Below are 23,964 nucleotides of genomic sequence, written 5' to 3'. Positions count from 1 at the left end.
TTTTGATTATTCAAATGTTCTTTGCACTAAGAAAACGTAGTTATTTTAAGAAATGTTCACTCGAATTGGTTCTTCTATAGCACTGCTGTGTGAAAACCTCCTTTAGGAACCTTTTTGGAACAGATTTTTAAGAGTGGTATATATATATATATATATATATATATATATATACACACATTTCTTATACATTTATACAGGTAATTATGAACCCAGAACATTCCTTTAAAATTAATCCGAACACAGTTTTCTAATTAACTGATGCAATATGGCCACATCTTTCCATCTGTTGTGCTATCCGAGATGTAAACATCATTATCTGATGTGATATGACACTTTCATTTCTGTCTGGTAGGTTTGTGATGTCACTCATTCATCACAAGGCATAATACGACTGGCTGACGCTCAGGGGTTGCGTCTGCAACACTATCATACACGCAGTCGCAATGAGAACATGTGATGGATGGCCCCTTTCATCACTCGTCGCTGGCCGACAGCTTGTGAAATTGTGCGCAAGACAAGATCCCGCTCCAGGCACGAGGGGCAGCTGTTCGGATAGCATTAATCAGCACTATATAATCTCTAGTACGAATAATCTGAAGGATAGAGGCATGCTAGAGACGGTGGAGAGGATTTCGTTGCAACGAGGATTCGCATAAATCCAACATTCATACGGCAACAAAAAGACAAATCAGGCAAACAAGTAATATACAGCCTTAAAAAAGACTGAACAGAGGGGAAGACCTCAAATCCCCTCTTGAGATTTATGTAGGCCACAGCGGAGTGTTCTCAATATTTCTTCAACTCTACACCCTCTCACTTCGGGCTCCGTCAGACAGACGCATTATTCAGCATCTCAAAGTGAATCCTCCATCAAATGCAAAGACCTTTATTCAATGAATCCTGTTTCTAACTAGTTCCTAAATTCAGCACAAAGCAAAAAAGATCCAGGAGAACTAGAGAGAAGTGCCCAGACGCAAGTACAAAGAACAGCCGATACCATCGTAAAAATATGTTCCAGTAAACTAGTCTATGCTTTTAAAGCTAACTTGCTTTTGCTAGCCTATCCGAAATTGACTACCCCAGATTTAAAAGGTAATCTAAATTAAATCTGAATGCCCGCACAAACCTAGCCTGGCATTGGCAGGGCTCAATTGGAGGGGCGGGATAAACAATTGTGTCTCTGCACGCAATTGGATAGCTCTACAGCCAATCAGAGCAACGAAGAAGGTGGAGGCTGAGTCCCATGCGTTTTCCCACCAGCGGAGCAAGTTGATATATTAAACTTTTACCATATCGGCAAAATTTTGAACACATCTTAAAAAAAAACAAAAAAACTCAAGTGCCGTTATTTGTTCTGGTTTCAAAGGAAAGCTTAAGTTCAAATCATCCAGAGTAGCGGTCAAAGCCGAATCGAAAGACAGCTGTTCGCCAGCAGCAGCCATTCTTTGTTTTCAAGTAGCAGTGAACCGTCATAACTCTGTTACTGTCGTCATTATGTTAAGCCCGCCCGCCGACTCTCTACACGATGTGATTGGCCTGACCAGAGTTTTTTCCAGCTAAAACGTCCATGGAGAGTTGCTAGACCACACTCGCTGCAAAACATTTTTAGGGTTTTTCTCGATTTCTAGGCTAGCACAGACCTGCTCAGCAAAATCACCATGACCAAGCAAAATTGTCCAACCGTTTAACATGATTTAGCGAAGTAGGACACTTTCCTGGATCAGCATCATTGTTCATGGCGGCACAGCAATCTAGCTTGGCTAAATTACATGAAATTCATACTATGTGAAACTTAATCCCAGATTGCTACACTGTCTCTGTGCTAAAAGTGTGCTAAATGACTGGATTTTTCATTGGGAATAGCGTAGACTGCTCTTCTCAACACTGGTACTGGTCTGAGATTTCCAAAAATTACCATGCAGAATTAAAGCTGACTAGCTCAGGCACTTGACTATTTGAAGTCCAATAAGACACTTGTATTAAAGATACATTCAATGAAAACAAGTTTTTATATCTATTTAAATTTTTTTAGAAATTCTAACTGTTAAATAAGACTATAAGCTTGTTGCATACATCAAGCGTCTCCCCACATCTAACAAAACATTGTCTCATCCATATGTCTCTATTTATTTTTGCTCTTGTTTTGCTCAAATCATTGTAAAAACAGCCCTAGGCCATTCCTCCATGATACTGACGTCATTATGTTAAGCCCAACATGTGTTGACATGTTGTCAAGATTAAACCATCCCGTGTAACTACAGTCGGGCAGGAGAAGGATATTGTAAGATCCCTTCTGCATACCAACACAACCAAAAACAGAAAAAGTCTTTTTAGTATGCGCTTAGTTTAAAGGACACAATGGGATCACAGCCAACTAGTCAATTAGCAAGGTTAACTCATCTATTTAGACTTCGTTTATTTTTAGATTGATATTAGTTTAAATAGTGTGCTAATACCTATTTAATTCAAAAGTTTGGGTAAGGAAGTTTCTTATGCTCACTAGGGCCACATTTATTGGATTAAAAATACAGTATAAACTGTTATATAATGAAATAAGCTATCATTACAATTTAAAATAACTATTTTATATTTGAATATATTTTAAAATGTAATTTATTCCTGTCATGGCAAAGCTGAATTTTCAGTGTCACATAATCCTGAACTCATTCTAATATGCTGATTTGCCGCTCAAGAAACATTTATTATTATTATCGATGTTGCAAACAGTTGTACCTTGTAATATTTCTGCGGATGCTTTTATTATTCAAGATTATTTGATGAACAGAAAGAACTGCATTTACAGTATTTGCACGTATTCGAAATCTCTTTTAAAAATATAAATGTCTTTACTTAGCCTGGATGCCAGCCCGAACTCCGCCCACAATGTTTTTTGTTCGGGAAGTTCGGTCTGGACTCGATCCATTGAGGAGTAATTATGATCATGATCGGGCCAATCAGACTGCCAGGGCGGGATTTATACGATGATGGACCGGTGATCTGCAAGGACGTAATCATCACGTTATCAAAGAGCGCATTAATTTTAATAGACAAACAGAAAACTGCAATGAAGGCATTTGTCGATCGGAAAGATATTCGGCAAAAGTGTAACTTATCAGCTGGCTCTGACGGTCGCTAAGTTAAGAGGATGGGACGTAATGAAAAGCATGTGGTCGTTGTGGTTTCTGCTTTGGTTGCACTCATGGAGGATCAAATAAAAGAAGCAACACTCGTTATTTAACTTCTAAAATAAGTAAGTTCTGTTGTTGACAACTATGCTATGCAAAGTATTTGACTTACTGCGTTGCTCTGATTGGTTGTAGGTCTGTCCGACTATCCAATTGAGTGCAGAGGTTTTTTTTATCCTGGTTCGGTTAAGACGCGCCTCATAATCAAAGCCCTACGGAGTGGTCTCAGACTCATATTCTGACCAGAATATGAGTATGACGAAGTCAGGCTAGTCTTTACTGTCAACTTTGATCAATTTATAGAATATTTCCTGTGTACCTAGTTTGACCCACCAACCTTTTGATTACCAGCCCTGATAACTGTGCAACCCTTTCCAGAATCTCTTCTCAAACAGAGAATCGCCTCCACACAGGTGATACAAAAACAAATTACCTTGCTTTCCACTGCACTGTCAGTGGATACAGAATCTTACAGACCTTTCCCAGAAAAAAAAAAAAACACCTATATGCCAACAGCTGAATTGGGTGTCACCTGCAAATGGAATCCCGGGCACCTCAGACACGGGGTGATGCTCTTCTATTGTGGCTGGCTGGATGCTGAGAAGAGGGGTGAAAATTCATTAACCACTTAACTGTCACCGTCCCACAGGTGGGACGTTTGCCACTATATTTTTAAAACAATAATATCTTAGTAAATACCTTAAATAATATTGACAAACTATATATCATTTGAAAGCTTACAATCTCTAGTTTCTATATTTGGTGACTGATTTTCAAAATATATTACAGAGGAGCCATAATTTATCAATATAAAACAAGAATATTTTAATACTCATAAGGCGTGTTCAGACCTTTATTTTAAAATAGCAGTAAACATGAAAAATCATGAAAAAATGGTAGAAACCTCAGTTTTTTTTCATGGCAAAAGTTCAAAAGATAGAATCCATTCAATTATTTTGGAAAAAAAAGGTCTGAAAAGTTTGAAATATCAAGAAAAAAATAATAAATTCACCATTTGTGACGTGGCAGCTAGCTATGACTTACATGCGTGTTCTTTGTATGTGTTTCTTAGAGGTTCAATTCATATCAAAATCTGCCAAACTTCCCATACTACTTCTGAATAGGATCTCTACTTCAGAAATTGTATGAAAATTGTGAAAATAATGGTTCATATCACTCCAAACACGAATGGAAATGCAGGCGCCCTTATATGGGCAGTAATGGAGTCTGATTGTGCCCTAGTGAAAAAGTTTGGTACTGCGCTCAAACAAAATCTTACTGAAAGCTCATTTTTTGAGATATCAACCTAAAATTTGAAACACAACTTGTTCAGATTTTTGGCTTTGATCTTTCTGCCATTTTAGAGTAGCCCAGGTTTTGAAAATATATATTTTATGTAAAATATGAATAATTAATATTTTTACATTGTACATTTCCATAAACTCAAACTTCTATAACTTTTTTTTCTGTTTCACTTTCTTAATTTATTTCACTTCTACAAAAATCTGCCAAATGTCTTCTTTAAAACAAGACCAATCATATGTCTATATTCCAAAGCATTCTTGAATTACAACCATTTAAGTTCGAAATGTGCATTTTCATGTCTATTCAAAAAAGGGGGGGTGACAGTTAACAGGTTAAAGAAATAAAGAGTTGATAATATGACTCGACACCTCGAGGGACGCGCACAGACACACCCGTACGAGAGTGGAGACGGATCACAGCGACATTGAGAATTGCTCACAGGGGCACATTTCTTTAACCTCATATTCACTTGTGGAAGCAATGGATCTTCATTTAAGCGGAGCCTACACAGCGCTGAAACTTTCACCTGCTCCTCCTCTCTGGTCAGCCTCATTACGCTCTGCCTCAAAACACCTGAGGAAAGCAAAAATAATCTTTAAAGCTCCACTGATAAGATGCAATTTATATAAAAAAGGGACTTAGTCCTGCAGAAAGGATAACAATATCTCCAGCACATCATGGACTTGAGCTCAGCTAAATGTGAATGGTCATAAGCAATAGAAGTAACTTTAAGCTGAAGTTAATATTAATATTATGTCAACGCCCTTCTTCATTATTTGCCAAAATTCCCTGGTATACAAATGTTTCATGATTAGACTGAAGCGATTAGCTTGGGATTAAATCAACAAAGGTGTTTTTTTATATAAAAAAATCTAAAATATGCAGACTAATCAAATTAGTGTGGTCTCCTATAGAGAGGAACTGCTGGACGCCTCTTCCAATCAGGGCTAATCACCTCATTAGCATTCCTAACCATGTCTCATGTAACTCTAGCTGGCTACTTAAAGAGTTTATTTACCGTTTTTTAGCTCAGACCATTAGCAAACAAAATGAGTTCAAGCTGAAGGTCAGTCAGACAAGGTAAGGTCTTTGAGAACTCCAAGGCACTGGAGGTGTGCACACAAATGGCAAGTACACTCATTAGATGCATCTGACAGCAGTGAGAAAGGTTTTCGTCAGTAACACCTTTGGTTGGGAATGGAGAACTTATTCAGAACCAGCTCTAAAAACACCTGAACCCATTTACCATTAGTTAATGGTTCTGGCACATGTTCTTTCTCTCTACGGCACGATGTATAAACATAGGACGCGTCCGAAAGCTTAGGCTGCTGACTTGTTGCTTGCCCTATCAGGCAATGATTTTGCAGGCAGCGTTTCGTGACTCGCGAAACTGATTTCGGACAGACTTCTGAGGCAGCATAACAGTTAAATGATCAATAATAGCTGGAGCTTTAAGTAAATATTTAATAACTACAATTGAAAATGTCTTGCTAGAAATTACATAAAAATGGAAAATCTTGGACAAAAACATTAGGGCTGTCAAACGATTAATCGCGATTAATCGCATCCAAAATAAAAGTTGTGTATAATTGGATATATATATGTGTGTTTATTTATATATATATGAAGAGTTCAGATGCAAAAGCCTCTAAATGCCATTTGAAAATTTCTTCTTTAATGATCATTTTTATCAACCTTGTATATTTAAGTTCAGTAATTTCACTTAAATAACAATTAATAGGTAATTATCATTGCCATTTAAGTGAAATTACTGAACTTAAATATACAAGGTTGATAAAAATGATCATTCTTGAAGAAAATTTCAAATGGCACTTAGAGGCTTTTGCATCTGAACTCTTCATAAATATATATATATATATATATATAATAATAATTATACACAGTGCACCCACATATATTTTGGATGCGATTAATCTCGAATAATCGTTTGACAGCCCTAAAAACATACATTTACACAATATGAATGACCACCAACCACAACTTTCAGACACCATATTTATTTGTTTAGCCTAAAGTCAAAATTGAAAGTTTTTTGGCTTTTTTTTTTTTTTTGCCAAGATATTCAAAACTTACAGTCTCTCACTTCCACCAATATGGATCAATGATTTTGATGACACCACTCTGCACTTCAGCTTCTCATCAGATTTTCTGTCCAATTAAATGCTCTCTAGAATCTAAAGCATCCCGCCCCCTTCAAGGGTTAGTTCACCCAAAAATGAAAATTAAGTCATTAATTACTCACCCCCATGCTGTTCCAACCCCCGTAAGACCTTCGTTCATCTTCGGAAACACAAATAAAGATATTTTTGATTGAATCTGAGAGCTAGATCAGTCCTACATAGGGACTGGTTCTTGACGGCCCATAAAGTCATTAAAGAAAAGGTTTAAATATTACATGTGCCTACAGCGGCTCAATTATACGTTTATCAAGCGACGAGAATACTTTTTGTGCGAAAAAAAACATAAATAACGACTTTATTCCACTATTCCATTACTTCCTTATGGGCGCATGCGCGAGAACTGAGACGAGGACATTCTCATTCGTCTACTTCTTGTTACCGGCTGCTCACCGCTCAGGAGTTTTACCGCCACCTACCGTATAAAATGATGATCCATATATAAGGCGCTCCGGATTATAAGGAACACTGTCGTTTTTTGAGAAGATTAAAGGCTTTTAAGTGCACCTTATAGTGCGGAAAATACGCAAATTGAAAAGCGTATGTACAGCGCGCATCTTCCTCTGCTTGTAAACAGAAAGTTTTGCGCTTCCAGCTATATCAGCACATCATCTTATACGGTAGGGGGCGGTAAAACTCCTAAGCGGTGAGCAGCCGGTAACAAGAAGTAGACGAATGAGAACGTCCTCGTCTCAGTTCTCGCGCATGCGCCCATAAGGAAGTAATGGAATAGTGGAATAAAGTCATTATTTATGTTTTTTTCGCACAAAAAGTATTCTCGTCGCTTAATAAACTTATAATTGAGCCGCTGTAGGCACATGGAATATTTAAACCTTTTCTTTAATGACTTTATGGGCCGTCAAGAGCCAGTCCCTTAGGCAGTCTATGTAGGACTGATCCAGCTCTCAGATTCAATCAAAAATATCTTTATTTGTTTTCCGAAGATGAACGAAGGTCTTACGGGGTTGGAACAGCATGGGGGTGAGTAATTAATGACTTAATTTTCATTTTTGGGTGAACTAACCCTTTCAGCTGCGGCTGAAATCGGTCACTTATTCACACAATTACTATTCTCTACATGGTGAATGACACATATAGGTGATGGGGAACGATTCAGATATCAATTGCTTTCTATTGGGGCTAATGAAATCTGGCTTTACATTAGTGTCACACGAACCGTGGTAGAGCACACATCTGCTCTGGTCCAGAGACACAGAAGCGCAGAGCGGATCATATGTGCGAGTCGGTGCAAACCACAAAACGTATGGGACCCATTTGAATTCTGCACAGAATGCTATATTTTAAAGCGATATAGAGGAGATTAGGAGGAAACTGCAGCTTTACAGAGCTCAGCGGCTCTGGCTGATCTGGGATATAAACTAAACGATATTGGCTATTTTAAAAAAGGAGAGGAGCTGGTCAATATGTTTCACCCTATCTTCCTGTTTCAGTGGAAATTATGTCAACACATTAAATGCTGTGTGTTTCAAGGCAATTCAGAGGGCCTTAAACTGTCACAGAATGGAACGCACAGGATTATGGGATATTAAAGACAACGAAGGATACATCTATGAAGGTATCTCGATTAAATCACAATTAACATGAAATCTCGCTTAAACGATTTGGCTTATTGCAATTATGAAATCGCAAAGGCTGCGATCATTTCTTTCTGTGCATGTTTGTTTTATTACTCAGTAAGGGAACCATTAGGAAACAGAATCGTTAAACGTACAGTATGTAACTTTTTGCCACCAGAGGTCGCTAATATCTTACAATAACAAAGGCGTATATCGATGATGCAAAGCATCAAGCTGAATTATGGATCTTGTCGTCAAGCTGATGGATCTGTTATGGACGAGTGAATACATCGTTTGTATCATGACTGTGGAGTGAAGCTGGGTTTGCTAATGAGAGACAGATCCCCGCGCCACATGCAACGCAAGTCCCACTGATGGAAAGAAATAAGGACATTTTATTCAACCGAACTACTCGCAAGTGCTTTATTACTACTCACACAGGTCAGTTTATCAGACGAATTAAACTTCAGGTAACTCAGCGCTGTTTCACTTGCTCTAACAGTTACACTAAACGGCATTTGAGTGTGTTGAATGTTGTTAGTTAGGTTGTTTGTTGGCTGTATGAGTCTAGCAGTGAGCTAGATCAACATTAGAATAGCATACAGATCACATTCTAACATTTTTATCATATTGAACTAAATAGCAATGATTAATTTTACGTACATTTGCTCACCTGTCTAATAAAGTACATGTAACGCTTGCGTCGAAGTTGAGCTCTCGGCATCTCGAAAGATGTTGATCTTCGTTCTAGCACTTTTTTTTCCCTAAAGAACATGAGCGTCCTGCTAAGCATAACCCAGTTGTCTGTCGCCATGGTTACTATGGCAGTACGAGCGGAAACCGAGGGTAACGTGGATATGACGCCATTGACTGGCGACTCCTCACGTCCCGTTTTCTTGGTTAAAAAAGCAATTTTCTCACGCTTTACAAATAGTTGGAAACGTTGGGGATATTGTAAGTAATAAACTAAACAAAATATATAACATTGGCCTAGTGGTTTTGGGATATTTCACTGCAAAAATCCTACATATTGTACCTTTAACAGGTAACAGATCTGGAATAGTTACATTTATGCAATTCCCTAAATGACAACACAATGCCACTTACCAGACTTCAACTAGACAACTGGCTAAAAATAGCTATTATCCTAGCCTCAATTCATCAGAGCCTATCAGATAAAAATGTGTGAGGGGGCTTCACTGGAGAAAGCTGAATAAGCTCCTTATCACTGATTGCGCGTTTACCTTGAAGGCTCAGCCGATTCAGAATCACGATAGCACTAGAACGTTGATTGCCTGCTAGAAGCTGATTCGAGAGAAAGCGAAGAAGTCATATCAGAGGCCAAATGAAATAATAGCGAGTGGAAGAGCTTTACCTATGGACCAGAGCCAGAGTTTGCTCATATTCTTTGCTTCGGTTAACATGGGTATGAACTTTGGTCAGCTGGCCACGGGAGAAAGTGACAGGAGACAAGGTCCAGGTCAAACCTGCACTCGGCTGATATGCATGAACGGGTGCAACTGTGTGTCTTCTACAGCAGCAGTGCGGAGGTAGACTTAAAAACTTGCCCTAGGTCAAAACGGCTGAAACTCACATTAAATAATGAGCTCAGGATATGAACTCTGCAGAAAACCGTGGGCTGAATCTCAATTTGCAACTTACACTATGCACAAAATCATTGTACTGCTGATTTGGGACACTCTAATCATACTCTTGTATACATAGCCATCACTAGAGGGTAAAAAGGTGGTGATTCTTGGGGCCCTTGGCTTTTGGCTATTGGTGGGGGGAGGGAGGAGGGTGTTTGGGGGAAGACAAAATTAAAAAAAAAAACCTAAACTGGGGTGCGTTTCCCAAAAGCATCGAAAGCCAACTATGGTCGCAAGTTCCGTCGTTATCAGCATAGTTCAACAAGTCGGTGTTTCCCAAAACCATCGTTCCAAACAGCATCGAAAAGCTCTATTTATTTCATTTAGACTACAGTCAAATGTAATTTTTACGTTTGTCAAGAGATTTAAAGCACCGTTTTTGAAGAGTGTGCATGTGCGTTTGAGCTCTAGAGCGTAAGTACGAGCCTAAGATTGAATCTGGAAAAAAATAACTGGGAAAAAATGAGAAATAGACTTCAGATGCCAGAACATCTAGCATTAATTCGATGTCAAACAGATTAATTAAAAGTAGTTATTACCAGAGCCCGTCTAACGGAGAGCCTTGGCACTTCCTATCACCTTAGTTGCAGTTCCATTAGAATTCCACTGGAGGTGATCGCGGGCGAGAGCAGAATGAATGGGAGTCTATGGGGCTAAACGGATAAATGTGTCTCTTTCACCTGCTTGTCGTTAAATCAAAATAGATTTTATTGTTGATTCCGCAAGTTCAATAGATTATAGGCCAAAAGTCGAATGAACGAGTACTTATGTCCTTTTGATTTCTTACAAGTTAGGCTGTTGTTGGCCGGAACACGCTAGCATTCTGCTATTGTGTGACGTCATCACATTTTTTAACGGATTTTTAGAACAGATAAGTGAACTTAAAAATGCAATTTTTAGCTGAGTGTATTTTCTTAGCCCTCCCTTTTGAATGCAACTTTCAAATTACTTGATAAAAAATTACATCCTGAGAATAGTGGATTTCTGGGGGTGAAACCCCATTGACTCCCATTCATTCTGCACTCGACCGCGAGAGCTCCCGCATGGACAGAGTTGCGTTACTGCAGCCAGTCCAGAACCTGGAAGTAACCAGCCAGTGCCAATTCTCTTCAATTAGACATTCTCTGTTATTAGTCTACCACCTGTGTGACATCATTAGCCAACGTGGTTGACAACCAATTTGCGACAGTAAGGTTTTGGGAAACAGTCGTAACTAGCTACAGTATTTGATTTCTTCAACGATGCATCATACTATGGTAGTGAAGCAGCGAGTTACGTCGTTGTACGGGGAAACGCATCCCTGAACGGTACTGTATGTGGCTATTGATAAAAAGACAGCACCAAGAGAGAGAGAAAGATGGGAGGCGGTTAATAATCTGAAAGTGTGAGGTCCTGAAGTCAACAATTATTAGCACCTTCTGATGTGAAAGAAAAAGACATATTGGGTCCCCCACATCCCATAACTGGGAAATTTCTACCACTGCCAACACTTGCGCACAGAAGAAAAGAAGTCTATGTGTTAAATGAAAAGAGAGGAAATCAGTCAGACAGCTTTACAGTCCACCGAGTCTTGCCGATCAGTTGGTGGCCTGACTGAGGTGAAAGAACTCTCAACAAAACTCGGCACAACAACATGCAATTTCTTTATTTCTATGGTATAAAGAACTCAAAACAAAATTGCTGCCAGGAGTGAAAAGATAAAAACATTCTTTTATCTCCAGTTTCCCCACCCTCCTCGACTGTTTTGGGGGACTGTTTTTCCCAATGAGGGGGATGACAGAAGGGGCAAGGCAGAGAAGACTGCAAGGCGCCAAGAGCCAGGGCTTAAGGGAACATAGCCTTCCTCTCCTGTCAGCACTGACCTGCTACAATAATGCATACACTGCATCTTTATTCCCCAGACCTTTTCCAGCACAGAAATAAAACCCAGAGAGTCTATTGCTCTGGTGGAAAAATAGACTTTTTTGATATCATCTTGCTGCCCACACTAATGACTTTTTTATGTTGTACAAGTGGGACAATGTCACATACTGTATGTATGTGCTGCTGATTACTTATTTTAATACAAAGTGAGTGGTGTATCTGTGTGTATGTGCATGCATTGGCTTTCATCATGTGGTTTTCCTTGTGCCACCACTATTGTTGTGGTATTTATCAATACATTTTAAAGGAAAATGGCAGATTTTGGTAGTTAAAGTATGTATATTAACATTATATCACATATGTTGTAAATTACAGGCATTCTGTAAAACTAGAAACATTGTCACTGTTTTGTTATAGTGAATTCTGGTGAATTCTGGCATTCTGGCAAAATGCCTTGTTGATGCGAGAGGTCAGAGGCGAATGGGCCGACTGATTTAAGCTGATAGAAGAGCAACTTTTAAATAACCACCCGTTACAACTGAGGTATGCAGCAAAGTATTTCTGAAGCCACAACACGCACAACCTTGAGGCGGATGGGCTACAACAGCAGAAGACCCCACCGGGTACCACTCATCTCCACTACAAATAGGAAAAAGAGGCTACAATTTGCAAGAGATCACCAAAATTGGACAGTTGAAGACTGGAAAAATGTTGCCTGGTCTGATGAGTCTTGATTTCTGGTGAGACATTCAGATGGTAGAGTCAGAATTTGGCGTAAACAGAATGAGATCATGGATCCATCATGCCTTGTTACCACTGTGCAGGCTGGTGGTGGTGGTGTTAATGGTGTGGGGGATGTTTTCTTGGCACACTTTAGGCCTCTTAGTGCCAATTGGGCATCGTTTAAATGCCACGCCCTACCTGAGCATTGTTTCTGACCATGTCCATTCCTTTATGGCCATGTACCCATCTTCTGATGGCTACTTCCAGCAGGATAATGCAGCATGTAACAAAGCTCGAATCATTTCAAATTGGTTTCTTGAACATGTCAATGAGTTGACTGTACTAAAATGGCCCCCACAGTCACCAGATCTCAACCCAATTGAGCATCTTTGGGATGTTGTGGAACGGGAGCTTCGTGCCCTGGATGTGCATCCCACAAATCTCCATCAACTGCAAGATGCTTTCCTATCAATATGGGCCAACATTTCTAAAGAATGCTTTCAGCACCTTGTTGAATCAATGCCACGCAGAATTAAGGGGGTCAAACACAGTATTAGTATGATGTTCCTAATAATCCTTTAGGTGAGTGTCTATATATATATATATATAAAGAAAAGGAAAAAACACTAATTTCATGGCCTTTTCAAGCGAATAACAGCTCCCATGTAGACTATATGACCACATGAACACAATCAACCACTCAGATAAAAAAAGTGAAATTTTAATATTGCAATGAGGTAGCTAAATTATGCAGATGCAGGTTAAAAGATCCATGCTTTTAGAGGATTATCTCCAATGATTATATCGCCTGACATGAATGGAAGTGTGTGAGGGAGGGAATTGTGTTATCACACGTGAGTGAACATGGCTTTGATGTTCTGTGTTCTGACCTGCACTGTGACCACATGATGAGTTTGAGTTCTCATCAAAGAAGAGTGCAAAACACATTTTCAAACTGTACAGATGTATTTGAATGTGTCTAATTCTCACAAATCATCTCTAGTTATTCTGATGACACAATCAATGCTTTGCATATTACTAAACATATCAAACTAAAGCACGGGTCTTAATAACAACAAATTATTATCTATATCAGTTTAAATATTTTTCTGAATTTCAGAGGCTGAATGTGTCCATTCGGCATGGTAAAGTAAGACCAGACATTGTGGAAAAAAAGTGTCCAAAAATTGTACTGCAGTGAGTGTTAATAACATTTGTTGAATTATTGTTGGCTCATTTCACTTCATTTCCTCCTCAAATTGGATATTACAATCTAGTAGAAGAATAATACTTTCAGGAAATGGGATTCAGAATATATCTTTTTAGGGCAAATTTGCGTGTTAAATAGTCATTCCATGTACAAATACCTTCCTCAAAAGTTTAAAGAGCACATAGACTTATTTAGATGTAGTTATTATACATTTGTGTCAAAATTCTATGCTTCATGCTTCTATGCTTAGTGATTTTCCACCATATTGTGACATAAGTAAGGGCTGATTCACATAGAACACATTTTTGCTGTTAAAAAAAAAGACACAGGTTTTTTTTTTTACTTATTGTTAAACTATTTTAACTTGAGCGCCACATTTTCGCGAGCGCAATGATTAAAGACATCCATCTAGACTAGAGCATGTTTACATTGAAAAACAATGGAAAAGTAGTGCAGTGGAATGGAAAAATGCATTCTGTGTGAACAGCCCCTAACAGAGTAATTAAGTTACAATTTCGCAACACGGCTGCTTAGTGCTTTTATAAGCTACTGTAAGTGTGTAATGCCATTTCTCGGTGTTTTCAGAGTAAGCAAGCTGTTCCCTTTAGGTAAAATTGTTACAGTCCTTACATTCACTATTGCACCTATAAGCCCCTGTGCCCTGGGCTTCCACCATCTGCTGTGCGGCAGGCGGCCTGCGCAAGAATCATATTAACCCCTGGATTATGACACACACACACATCCTCCTCGCACGCCATGATTCAAACACAGAGGTTACAACTGACTTCACATGTCAGGCCGCATGGAACGGAAGCACCTGCCGCTATGACCCCCCAACGATCTAATTCTAATGCTGTCAACTGAAGAGATTGAAGTTTAAGAAGAAAATTATCTCAAGACATGGTGAAATCCATCATTATAGGAAATCAAAACAGAAACACTCGGTAAATTAACAGAGAATGACGCATTTATGCACCCCTATGGCAACTCGGTCATACTTCAGACTACAACGTGGCCTTCAATCTTGCATAAGCTTCAGAGTGAAAGTGAATATAACGTAATTATGTTACATAACATACAAGAATGCATCTCCGTAATGGGTTTGACGCAATATATATGCAGAGGAGAAAGCCTAGCTTGTACTACTTCCGTCTCAACTGGCAAAAATAGCTGTTTTATGTATTTCTTATAAGATTTATTGAATTCCAATGGCTGCATTATGCTGTAATAATAAAGAAAATTCTCTAAAAGCCTGCATAGCTTGATTAAAAATCCTCACTCACGGCAACATTTTCACAGCTAGTTTCATTAGAAAATGGTACTGGTTTGACAGATGTGTAGTTGCTATGGAATTATAACAGTAGTTTGGGGAAAATATCTTCCAAGTACTATTATAGTCACATTTGATGGTAGCAGTGGTGGTAGCAGTTCTTTTAATATAGCCCATCTATATAAATATGGGCCGTTAAAATTCAATACATACACATACATACATACAGCAGGGTTTTTCCTGGCTCAAAACGAGGCGGAAAAATCCTGATATTGTATTTTAATAAAAAGATAATTAAATATATATTTGTCGTAGACCATAATACTGTATTTCCCACGGTATATTTGTGGGTGGAGCTCAACACCTCTCTAGGGGGATCCAGGGGCAAGTGTATTCTGTATATGGGCCATTAAAGTATGACAAAGTGTAAAAAAGACCAGCAGGTAATTTACAATCTCCTAAAGTGTAGAACGAAGAGATTGAAGAGCCAGTAAGAAAGACAGTAAAGACTGACATAGATTGCTTCAACAGCTCAGTAAAGATGATAATTAGATATTAAAAGCTCAGGAGGCCAGCTACTGAACAAGCGTTTCTGTGAGAAGCATCAAATGTTTTTGCACAAATGACCTACGTGAGGTAATTGAATTGCAATGTGAAGTTTCTGGAGTTTATTGATACCCATCAGGAGGCTGTGAGAGACCCAGACTGGGCCCATCTGGAGACTGGGAGATGTGGATGCCAAGTTAAGCCGCAAGCGGAGAGACAGAGGCAATAGAGTCCAGACCGGTATCAAATTGATTGAAATGTTCAACATCAGCGCTACATGAGGAAGGGACTGACAAAGTACTAATAAACTAACAATACATTCAACTGTGAAAGGCAAAAAAACCCACACACTGTGCAGTCAGGATTTTCGGATCTCATTACAGCTCTGCTCAAACCAACGGCATAAAACTTCAGCAAGACATTTGCTGTTATGCCAAAAAACACACACATATGCATCCAGTGGAATATCCAGTAAAATAATAGTGTAAACTGTGCAATACCAAACAGTAAAGGAATAGTTTAAAAAAAAAAAGTAGGAAAATTTAAAAAATAAATGACTAAAACTGAAATAAAAATGAATAATAACTAGACAAAAATATATAGACAAACACAACAAAATTACTAAAACTTCAACTAAAATAAAAAAAAAATTCAATAAAATCTAATTCGGAATGTTATTAAAAACTAGGGCTGTGAAACAATTAATCGTGATTAATCACATTCAAAATAAAAGTTTGTGTTTACATAATATATGTGTGTGAACTGTGTATAATTATTTTGTATAAATTATAGTTAAGAAAAATGTGTTATTTATATATAAAATATTTATGTATATATATATATATATATATATATATATATATATATATACACACACACACACACAGTATATATAAGCAAATATTTCTTAAATATATACATGCGTGTGTGTATGTTTATTTATATATACAAAATAATTATACACAGTTCACACACATGTATTATGTAAACACAAACTTTTATTTTGGATGTGATTAATCGTGATTATTAATCGTTGAATGATTAATCGTTTCACAGTCCTATTAAAAATGATAATACTAGTACCCCAGTGATACTAAAATAACATTGATTTGACTTTAAGGGGTCCAAACAACAAAAACTATTTAAATAAATAAAGAAATAAATAAATAAAGAAATAAATAAATAAACAAAGAAAGAAAGAAAGAAAGAAACAAACAAACAAACAATAACAAACAAACAAACAATAACAAACAAACAAACAAACAAACAGAAAGAAAGAAAGAAAGAAAGAAAGAAAGAAAGAAAGAAAGAAAGAAAGAAAGAAAGAAAGAAAGAAAGAAAGAAAGAAAGAAAGAAAGAAAGAAAGAAAGAAAGAAAGAAAGAAAGAAAGAAAGAAAGAAAGAAAGAAAGAAAGAAAGAAAGAATTTCTTGGGGGAACACAAACAAAACGTAAAAGCATAACATATTTCCTATACAATCTCTTTTTATCCACAATTATGTTTGATTTAAATTGAAAATCCATAATCAGGTTTAAATGTGCTAAATTTTCAGTACAAGGCAAAAAGAATAGTAATGTGATGCAAATATAAATTACAAAATCCTTTGCACACTTTTTTGATGACACATCAACTCTTGTGCTTGGGATATCCTTTAAAAGCAATGGCCCAGGTGTCCATGTTTAATGATAGTCTGACAGGTACATCAATATTCAGCCAAAGCAATGTAATCCCATCTATGAGGCGCTGCCCGCGCTCCCTAAGGACGAATGAACTTCACTGTGCATGCGCAAAAACAGCAATCATAAACCAACAGATCGGCTGGAGGCCGTGGCTGAGTTAAATCACACACATTAATGTTAAGGCTCAGGTTCAATAAAATACGCGTTTCGTTGCTCACTTTACAGTATCCCTGATCCAGTTTCTTTACAAACGGTTAGACAACAACAAGCACAGATCAAGGACGGCCAGAATCTTCTTTTTTACAAGTATATTACAAAGCAAAATAAAATTGCCAACCTTTTACAAAACAGAGGCTTTGGGTACATGAAGACATTACATTTCTCTTCAATCGTCAATCTTCCAAACAAACACCAGTCATTACTAACAAATAATTCAACATTGATTCACTAAGGAATCGTGATCATTCTGTTTGACCGTTCATTTCAAAGAAACCAACTCAAAAAAGCAATTGGCTCATGATTAAAAATCATGAACTTTTCAAGATATTTGATTAGATTTATCAAAAATGCTATTCTTTAAAGCAGACACTTAGATCTAGGCATTATAAATAAATAAAAATGATTAAAGACAGATTCCCTAATGAATCACAGCAATATTTAAACCACTACCAATTCAAAAAAAAAAGAAAAAAAAAAAAAGAACTGGCTCACAAATCGAACATACAGCCTACAGTAGGACTCTCAAGCAAGTTTAACTCACACATCATCAATATCTAGCTGATGAGATATTTAGAGAAAAATGCATATTCACTATATGATTGCAATACCTTCTCCTGGGATGCAAATCTCAACCATCTGATTGTCCTTGACTGTGAAAACTCTGGCTCTAATACCTGAAAATTACCTGAAAAGCTGGCTTGGGAAACATGCCATTCCCATATCCCATAGGGCTAAGAGGATCATACAAAACAGCAGGTGTTGATAATATTCATTCACAGATTAAACCACATATATAATGTAAGTGAACGTATCGGGATGATCTCCCACCAACCCAACAAAAAAAACAAATACGGTATCATACTATTCTGTATATGGATTCATTTCTCACTTCACCAGCACAAAATGTAGCTACTGAGTATGCTTCAGTTTACTCAATATCTCAACTTCGACCAACCTGAGGATGATCAGTGTTTTAGATGACAATTTATAAGCACTGAATGGCATGCTATGGCATTAAGCGTATACAAAAATCAGATGTAAGCTATCGCTTTAAACCCAATGCATGTTCCCAAAACCCTATGAATGCATAAAGGGGGTCAAAATGAGCCGTACTGGAATCAGCATTACAGTAAAACATAATATTCAGCCATAACTAATGTGTGCTTATGTCAGAAATACAAATGTGCCTAGCAGGCTTTGCAGATCATGATGATCCTTACAACATCTCACAAGATGTTGTTCTGCTTCCTTTTGAGGGAATAAGACTAAAGCTGGAAATTTGGACACACCCACACATTCATTATTAATATTAGTATTATTAATACTTCCAATCCCATTCCACAAAGTCAACCTATGGGAATTATCTAAAAATATTAACAAATCAAAATATCTTTTCAAGTCACTCTGCAAACTCTTTTTCCAATCTCAGGGATGCCACACACTTGTTGGATGCGACACGCTCCGGCAAATATATGTTTGCCTTTAAAACTAATTTTAAAAAAGCATTAAAATGTAAGGTTTCTTGGATGATGTGAAATGCTCAGATGTGTCAAAATTTTCGATTGGTACTGTACTTTACATATTAAAGGCCTATCAAGTGTTTGAATCTTTTCTTTTCTTTTCTTTTAAACCATTTCAAGTAGTTTTTCATTCTAGTAGCCTGGTATTATAACATAAAATATTAATTTGACAGTTACAAACACCATTTATGAGTATTTTTTTGTAATTAAACATGATTATTGATATTATCGACAAAATAGTTTTTATATAGTTTCTGAACCTTTAAAAACATAACTTAAAAAATATGATGATTTTGGTGAGACTCCCATTCAACAGTTTTGAGGAATATAATGAAGAAATTAAATGTTTCATTAATAAAATATTCCATCTCATCTGGTCATTTTTGTCCCATTTACGCATTCTATGGTTAATTCGGACTGAAGGCCAGCCTGGTGTCATTTGGATGGGGGTCTCCGGCATTTCCAATGCGCATCGCTCAACCTCCAAGCAACACACATGGCATTACGCATTCCCAAAAGGCGCACAAAATTACCTTGGTCAGCTGTGCGATCTTCTTGCTCATCTTCAGGTGGAGATCCTGCGTGTATTCGAGGGTTAAACCGGACGGGAAGGACGTGCTGGTGGATGTTGAAGTGGAGGTGCTGTTATATTTCCCCGTCGAAGCGCTGCCAGCGGGGTTGTAGTAATGCTGCCAGCCCGCTCCAGTCGCCATCTTCACGATATTATATTACTATGGCTGTAATATAAAGACTGTAATGGCAAATGGTAAAGGCAGATGATCCTTCGGTCCAGATAGAGCAAAATAATAGAGTGACAGTGAAGGCGTTAATCCACAAGAGTCATTATTTCATCCGGATTAAAATCATCTGCTTCTATGTAGTCTGTTGGATGAGAGAGTTTAACCACACATTGCGTTGGTTTCCTCGCTTCTTGTGAATTGACAGTAGATGTATAGGAGGAATACATTAAATGTTTTGGATTCCTGGCAGGTGCGTCGCGTTTAAAAGGCCGACGGCGCGTCTGAAACGAGTCCAAACGCCGCTCGTCTGTAGGATGTAAGAGCCGGTGCAGGTGCGATCCAGGTTCGAGGCATTTCTGTCGGGTTCTGTGCGAGCGGTTGCTGCACTGAGTCTGTTACCATGGATCATCTCAACAGTTTACATTATGCCAGTGACGTCAGTTCCGTTGGTCACGGTTCTCTCTGATCTCCTCCTCCCGTCTCTCCTTCACTCTGCTCTTTTCACTTTTAGATGTGATGTAACGCAAAAATCGTTGTGGGGGAAAAAGTGATTTTGAAAACGTCCGGGGAGGTGGAAAGGAGCTAAAAATAAAACAATAGGCTATTCTATTTTTGTTTCAGAACGTGTGTGGGAAAAAAAGGTTTGCTTTAGGCACATCTTGGTTTGCTGAGGATCAATTACAATGTATGAAAATATAATTAGGGTCCTACGTTTAATTATCTTTCATTTTTTTATTATTATTTTTATACTAACACGGGCTAGTTAATATTTCAAAAGGTTTATTTTTAAGTTCTGACACACGGTGTGACAACATGATGCCCCGAATGCAGTTTGAATCTGTCAAACTGTAGGCTATATGCAATAACGCAAACAAGAAATTATGAAAAATGACAGTTCAACAACATCAACATCTCTTTTGAAATAATGACCCTTTTCAGACTGTGATGAAACGTTTTTTTCCCCCTTCTATTCTGTCATCTGATGGAGTTTGGCCTCTGCCTTGCTTATGGGGACACACTTAATATTCAACAATATTAGCTATTGATCTGACTGTTTTCTGAAATTAACAAATTTAATAATTGATTATATTTGCAATGGATCTGAATCAACACTGAACTGACTTCAGCTGAACAACAGCAAAATATATTTTTTCCATTTATCAATCTTTATTGTAAAAAGTAGCCTACTATTTAAATAAATGTGACTTGACTTGAGTAGCATACAGTATATGACTTAAAGTAGCAGCGAGGGTGTTTCTAATACTACGGCGAGGGCAAATTCAAAATTATATATTTTTCTTTTTTTGTAAAGTCATCAAAACTATATAATAGGTTTTTCTTTTGCTATTAGTGCAAATGGAAATACCAAAAATATATTTGTTGTCGTCTCCCGATCACCACTATAAAAGTTTAGTTTACCCCACTATGACGACTTATGTTTCTGAGACCCCCAGAAATGTGAAAATCTGCTCATGCATTCCTTTACAATCCACCAATTACACTTATTAAAAAAATCTCTCTTAATATACTGTGCTGGGTATTAAAAATGTCTGCATGCATCCTTGAGGCATTTGAAATGCATGAGCCAATGATTAGCCTACGCTTTGAAATTTAAAATACATGTGGGCCTTTAGTACCGTGTATGTGCACGTATGCTGGTGCGTATGCTGAAGCCGTGGCTAAGAACTTGATTTTCTATAAGGATATTTGCAGCACACAAAAAACAAATATTGCAAGCATTTTCCAACATGCAAACAGTGGCATGAGTGCCATTTTAAGATAGTCCATATCCTGTACAAACAAAATTGCACATGGATGTCAACTTTGTAGAAATATGAAGGAAACACGATCTATTTTATCATCCTCTGCCACTTTCTCCTCTGGTTATGGTTCCGATGGCTGAAAAATATGGTCCAATGAATGAATCACCATGGGAGAGCAGGTGCTGTCATGAAAGACCAGTGATAAATGGACTGCTATTGTTATTCTCCAAATATGGCACAGCCCATGGAGAGAGCTGCATTTCAGCACACATAATACCAATGCATTGTTTTGGTTGGGTTGCTGGTGTTGATTTGGCATCTATTGGAGTTAGCAAGTCATAGGAAGCCAAGATTATCATTTAGATTGGTAAATTAACCTTTACCTCACCACAAGTGTTGCATTTGATAGTAAACTATTTCTCTAGAAATAACTGATTTACAAAAAAATACATTTTATATATATATATATATATTTAACTTTTTAACAAAAAAAGCAAATGGAAATGCTGTTAATATACAGTCCAACTTCCTCCAGGGCTTGATTAAATGTGACTGCACATCACTGGCAAAAACGTTGCCCAGCCTCACTTTAGTTTCTTTTTTGCATTGAGATAGGAACCACACTGAGCAAAGCATAATCTAAAAGAAAATGAGAAATGCAAACTGAAAATTAGAACAAGTTCACAAATATATATATATTTTTTTTTCAGTTCATGAAACACAGAGCGTATTTGACTGCAGGGTGCTGGATGCAAATATGAATAATCAATCATTAAAGGGTTCACATAAATCACTATTACACAGGCAGGCCTACAGTTTTTTGGTTACAAAATTTCAAACTTGTTTTCTTTTGATTCCCGTTCACTATAAAACCAGCCAAATTCAGTCAGAGATTTCAAAAGAAAAAAGGCATGCTGGATTTATGCAAATGTTAACATCTAACAAAATGATATTTACCATGAACATAGTTCATATGTTCATAGTTCAGAGGACAAACTATTCTGGAACTACCAATTTACAATAACAAGTCACAACCCTCTAAATCATGGGTTTTCAAACTGTGGGCCGCAGAGTGGGAAAAGGCTGTTTTCAGTGAATGACCCACACACACACACACACAGTTTAGTCAAGGGCTGCACCTGCACAATATACGTCATTAAACAGAAATCGCGATATTGCTTATAGCCTTTATGTCATTTTTTAATCGTAAAGGCAGCAACTTAATTGCAGCCTATAAATATATGCGCTGCCTGTTTCAGTTATAAGCCCACGCATTTGACTTCTTATTACGGTGTTTTTAACAATGTATTACAGTATACACTTCAACTTCTGTAAATTAAAACACCAACACCATAGGAAAACACCATAGGAAAACTGAACAGTGCTATACGGTCGTATAATAACCCTGACCTTGGTATGTTGGCGCCTTTCTTAGTAGAAAATAGTGTGACTAAAAACTGATTAGTTCACAAACAATTACATATATAAAGTGAGTCTACTTTATAATACAAATGAGTTTTAAAAGCACAGTCCTTGGTACAGAGGACATTGCATTCAGCTGAGTTGAGTTGCTAGGCAATGACTTGCTAAAGCTCTTAGCCTGTCCATGAACGACTGAAATGTAAGCAGAAAGAGAGTGAAAAGAAAGAAAGTGAGAAACCAATAACAATTTTCCTGGAGCGTATTTCATAGGTTTCTGGAAAAGTACTTTGTCCTTTTGAACACTGTAAAAAGAACACTGTGAAATGTAAAGTAACTTGCTCGCAGCAATTAGCAAGTTAGTTGCTAGTACATTTCACAGTGTGCTTACTGTCAAATTAAAGAGCATTGGAATAGTAAAAAATCGTATAGTCTACTAGAATTGTCATCAGAATTTCATATTCTAAAATGCTGGGTTGTTTCAACCCAAATTTGGGTCAAATATGGACAAACCCAAATGTTGGGTTAAAATGTAATCAAAAAAACGTGAAAAGTTGAAGTTTTTTTAATGTAATTTTTAACCCAACATTTGGTTTTGTCCATATTTGGCCCAAATTTGGGTTAAAACAACCCAGCATTGTTTAGAGTGTAGGATGCTGTATTTTTTATCACAGAATACAATAGACTACTGGTAACAGGCTGCATTAATTTAGAAGTGTCTGAGCGATCGGAGAGCCATGCTTTGGAGAGCCTACTTTGTCTCTTTTTTCCAAATGTATCCATATGAATTGAGCAGCATTTATTAATCTCAACATTTACTAATAGCCTACATTGTTAAAACCAAAGTTTATATGTTAACATTAGTTAATGCACTGTGAACTAACATGAGCTGTACTTTTTATTAACTAACGTTAACAAATATGAACTAATACAGTATCAAATGATTTGCTTCTGGTTAGTTAGTTAATTAATTAATGCTACCATGTTCATTTGTGCTTTGAATATGGGTTTAATGAATAAATAGTTTATTTTTGTAGTAATATGCACAGCTTAGCCTACTAATTAAGAAGGTGCGGCTCTCTTCCAGTGCACACAGGTA

At 37.4% G+C, this 23,964-nt stretch overlaps 1 protein-coding gene across 5 annotated transcripts in view; it reads right to left on the bottom strand.

The window, feature by feature from the left end:
• The window catches only part of fam184ab (family with sequence similarity 184 member Ab), a 164,909-nt gene that overhangs the window by 98,872 nt on the left and 42,073 nt on the right, over positions 1-23,964 (bottom strand). The window contains exon 1 of one of the 5 annotated variants that reach the window (XM_039692940.2): positions 19,477-20,137. The exons of 1 other annotated variant lie outside the window; for it this stretch is intronic. In XM_039692940.2, the coding sequence (XP_039548874.2) occupies positions 19,477-19,656 (180 nt within the window). In that variant the 5' untranslated portion in view covers positions 19,657-20,137. Of the gene's footprint in view, positions 1-19,476; positions 20,138-23,964 lie in introns of those variants that run through there. 3 more of the 5 variants (XM_039692941.2, XM_039692942.2, XM_039692943.2) reach the window with 3 other exon arrangements.

The sequence above is a fragment of the Pimephales promelas genome, chromosome 13, assembly GCF_988280905.1.
Source record: "Pimephales promelas chromosome 13, fPimPro1.hap1.1, whole genome shotgun sequence".
Taxonomy (NCBI): Eukaryota; Metazoa; Chordata; class Actinopteri; order Cypriniformes; family Leuciscidae; genus Pimephales; species Pimephales promelas.
This window is presented reverse-complemented; position numbering and strand designations above follow the sequence as displayed.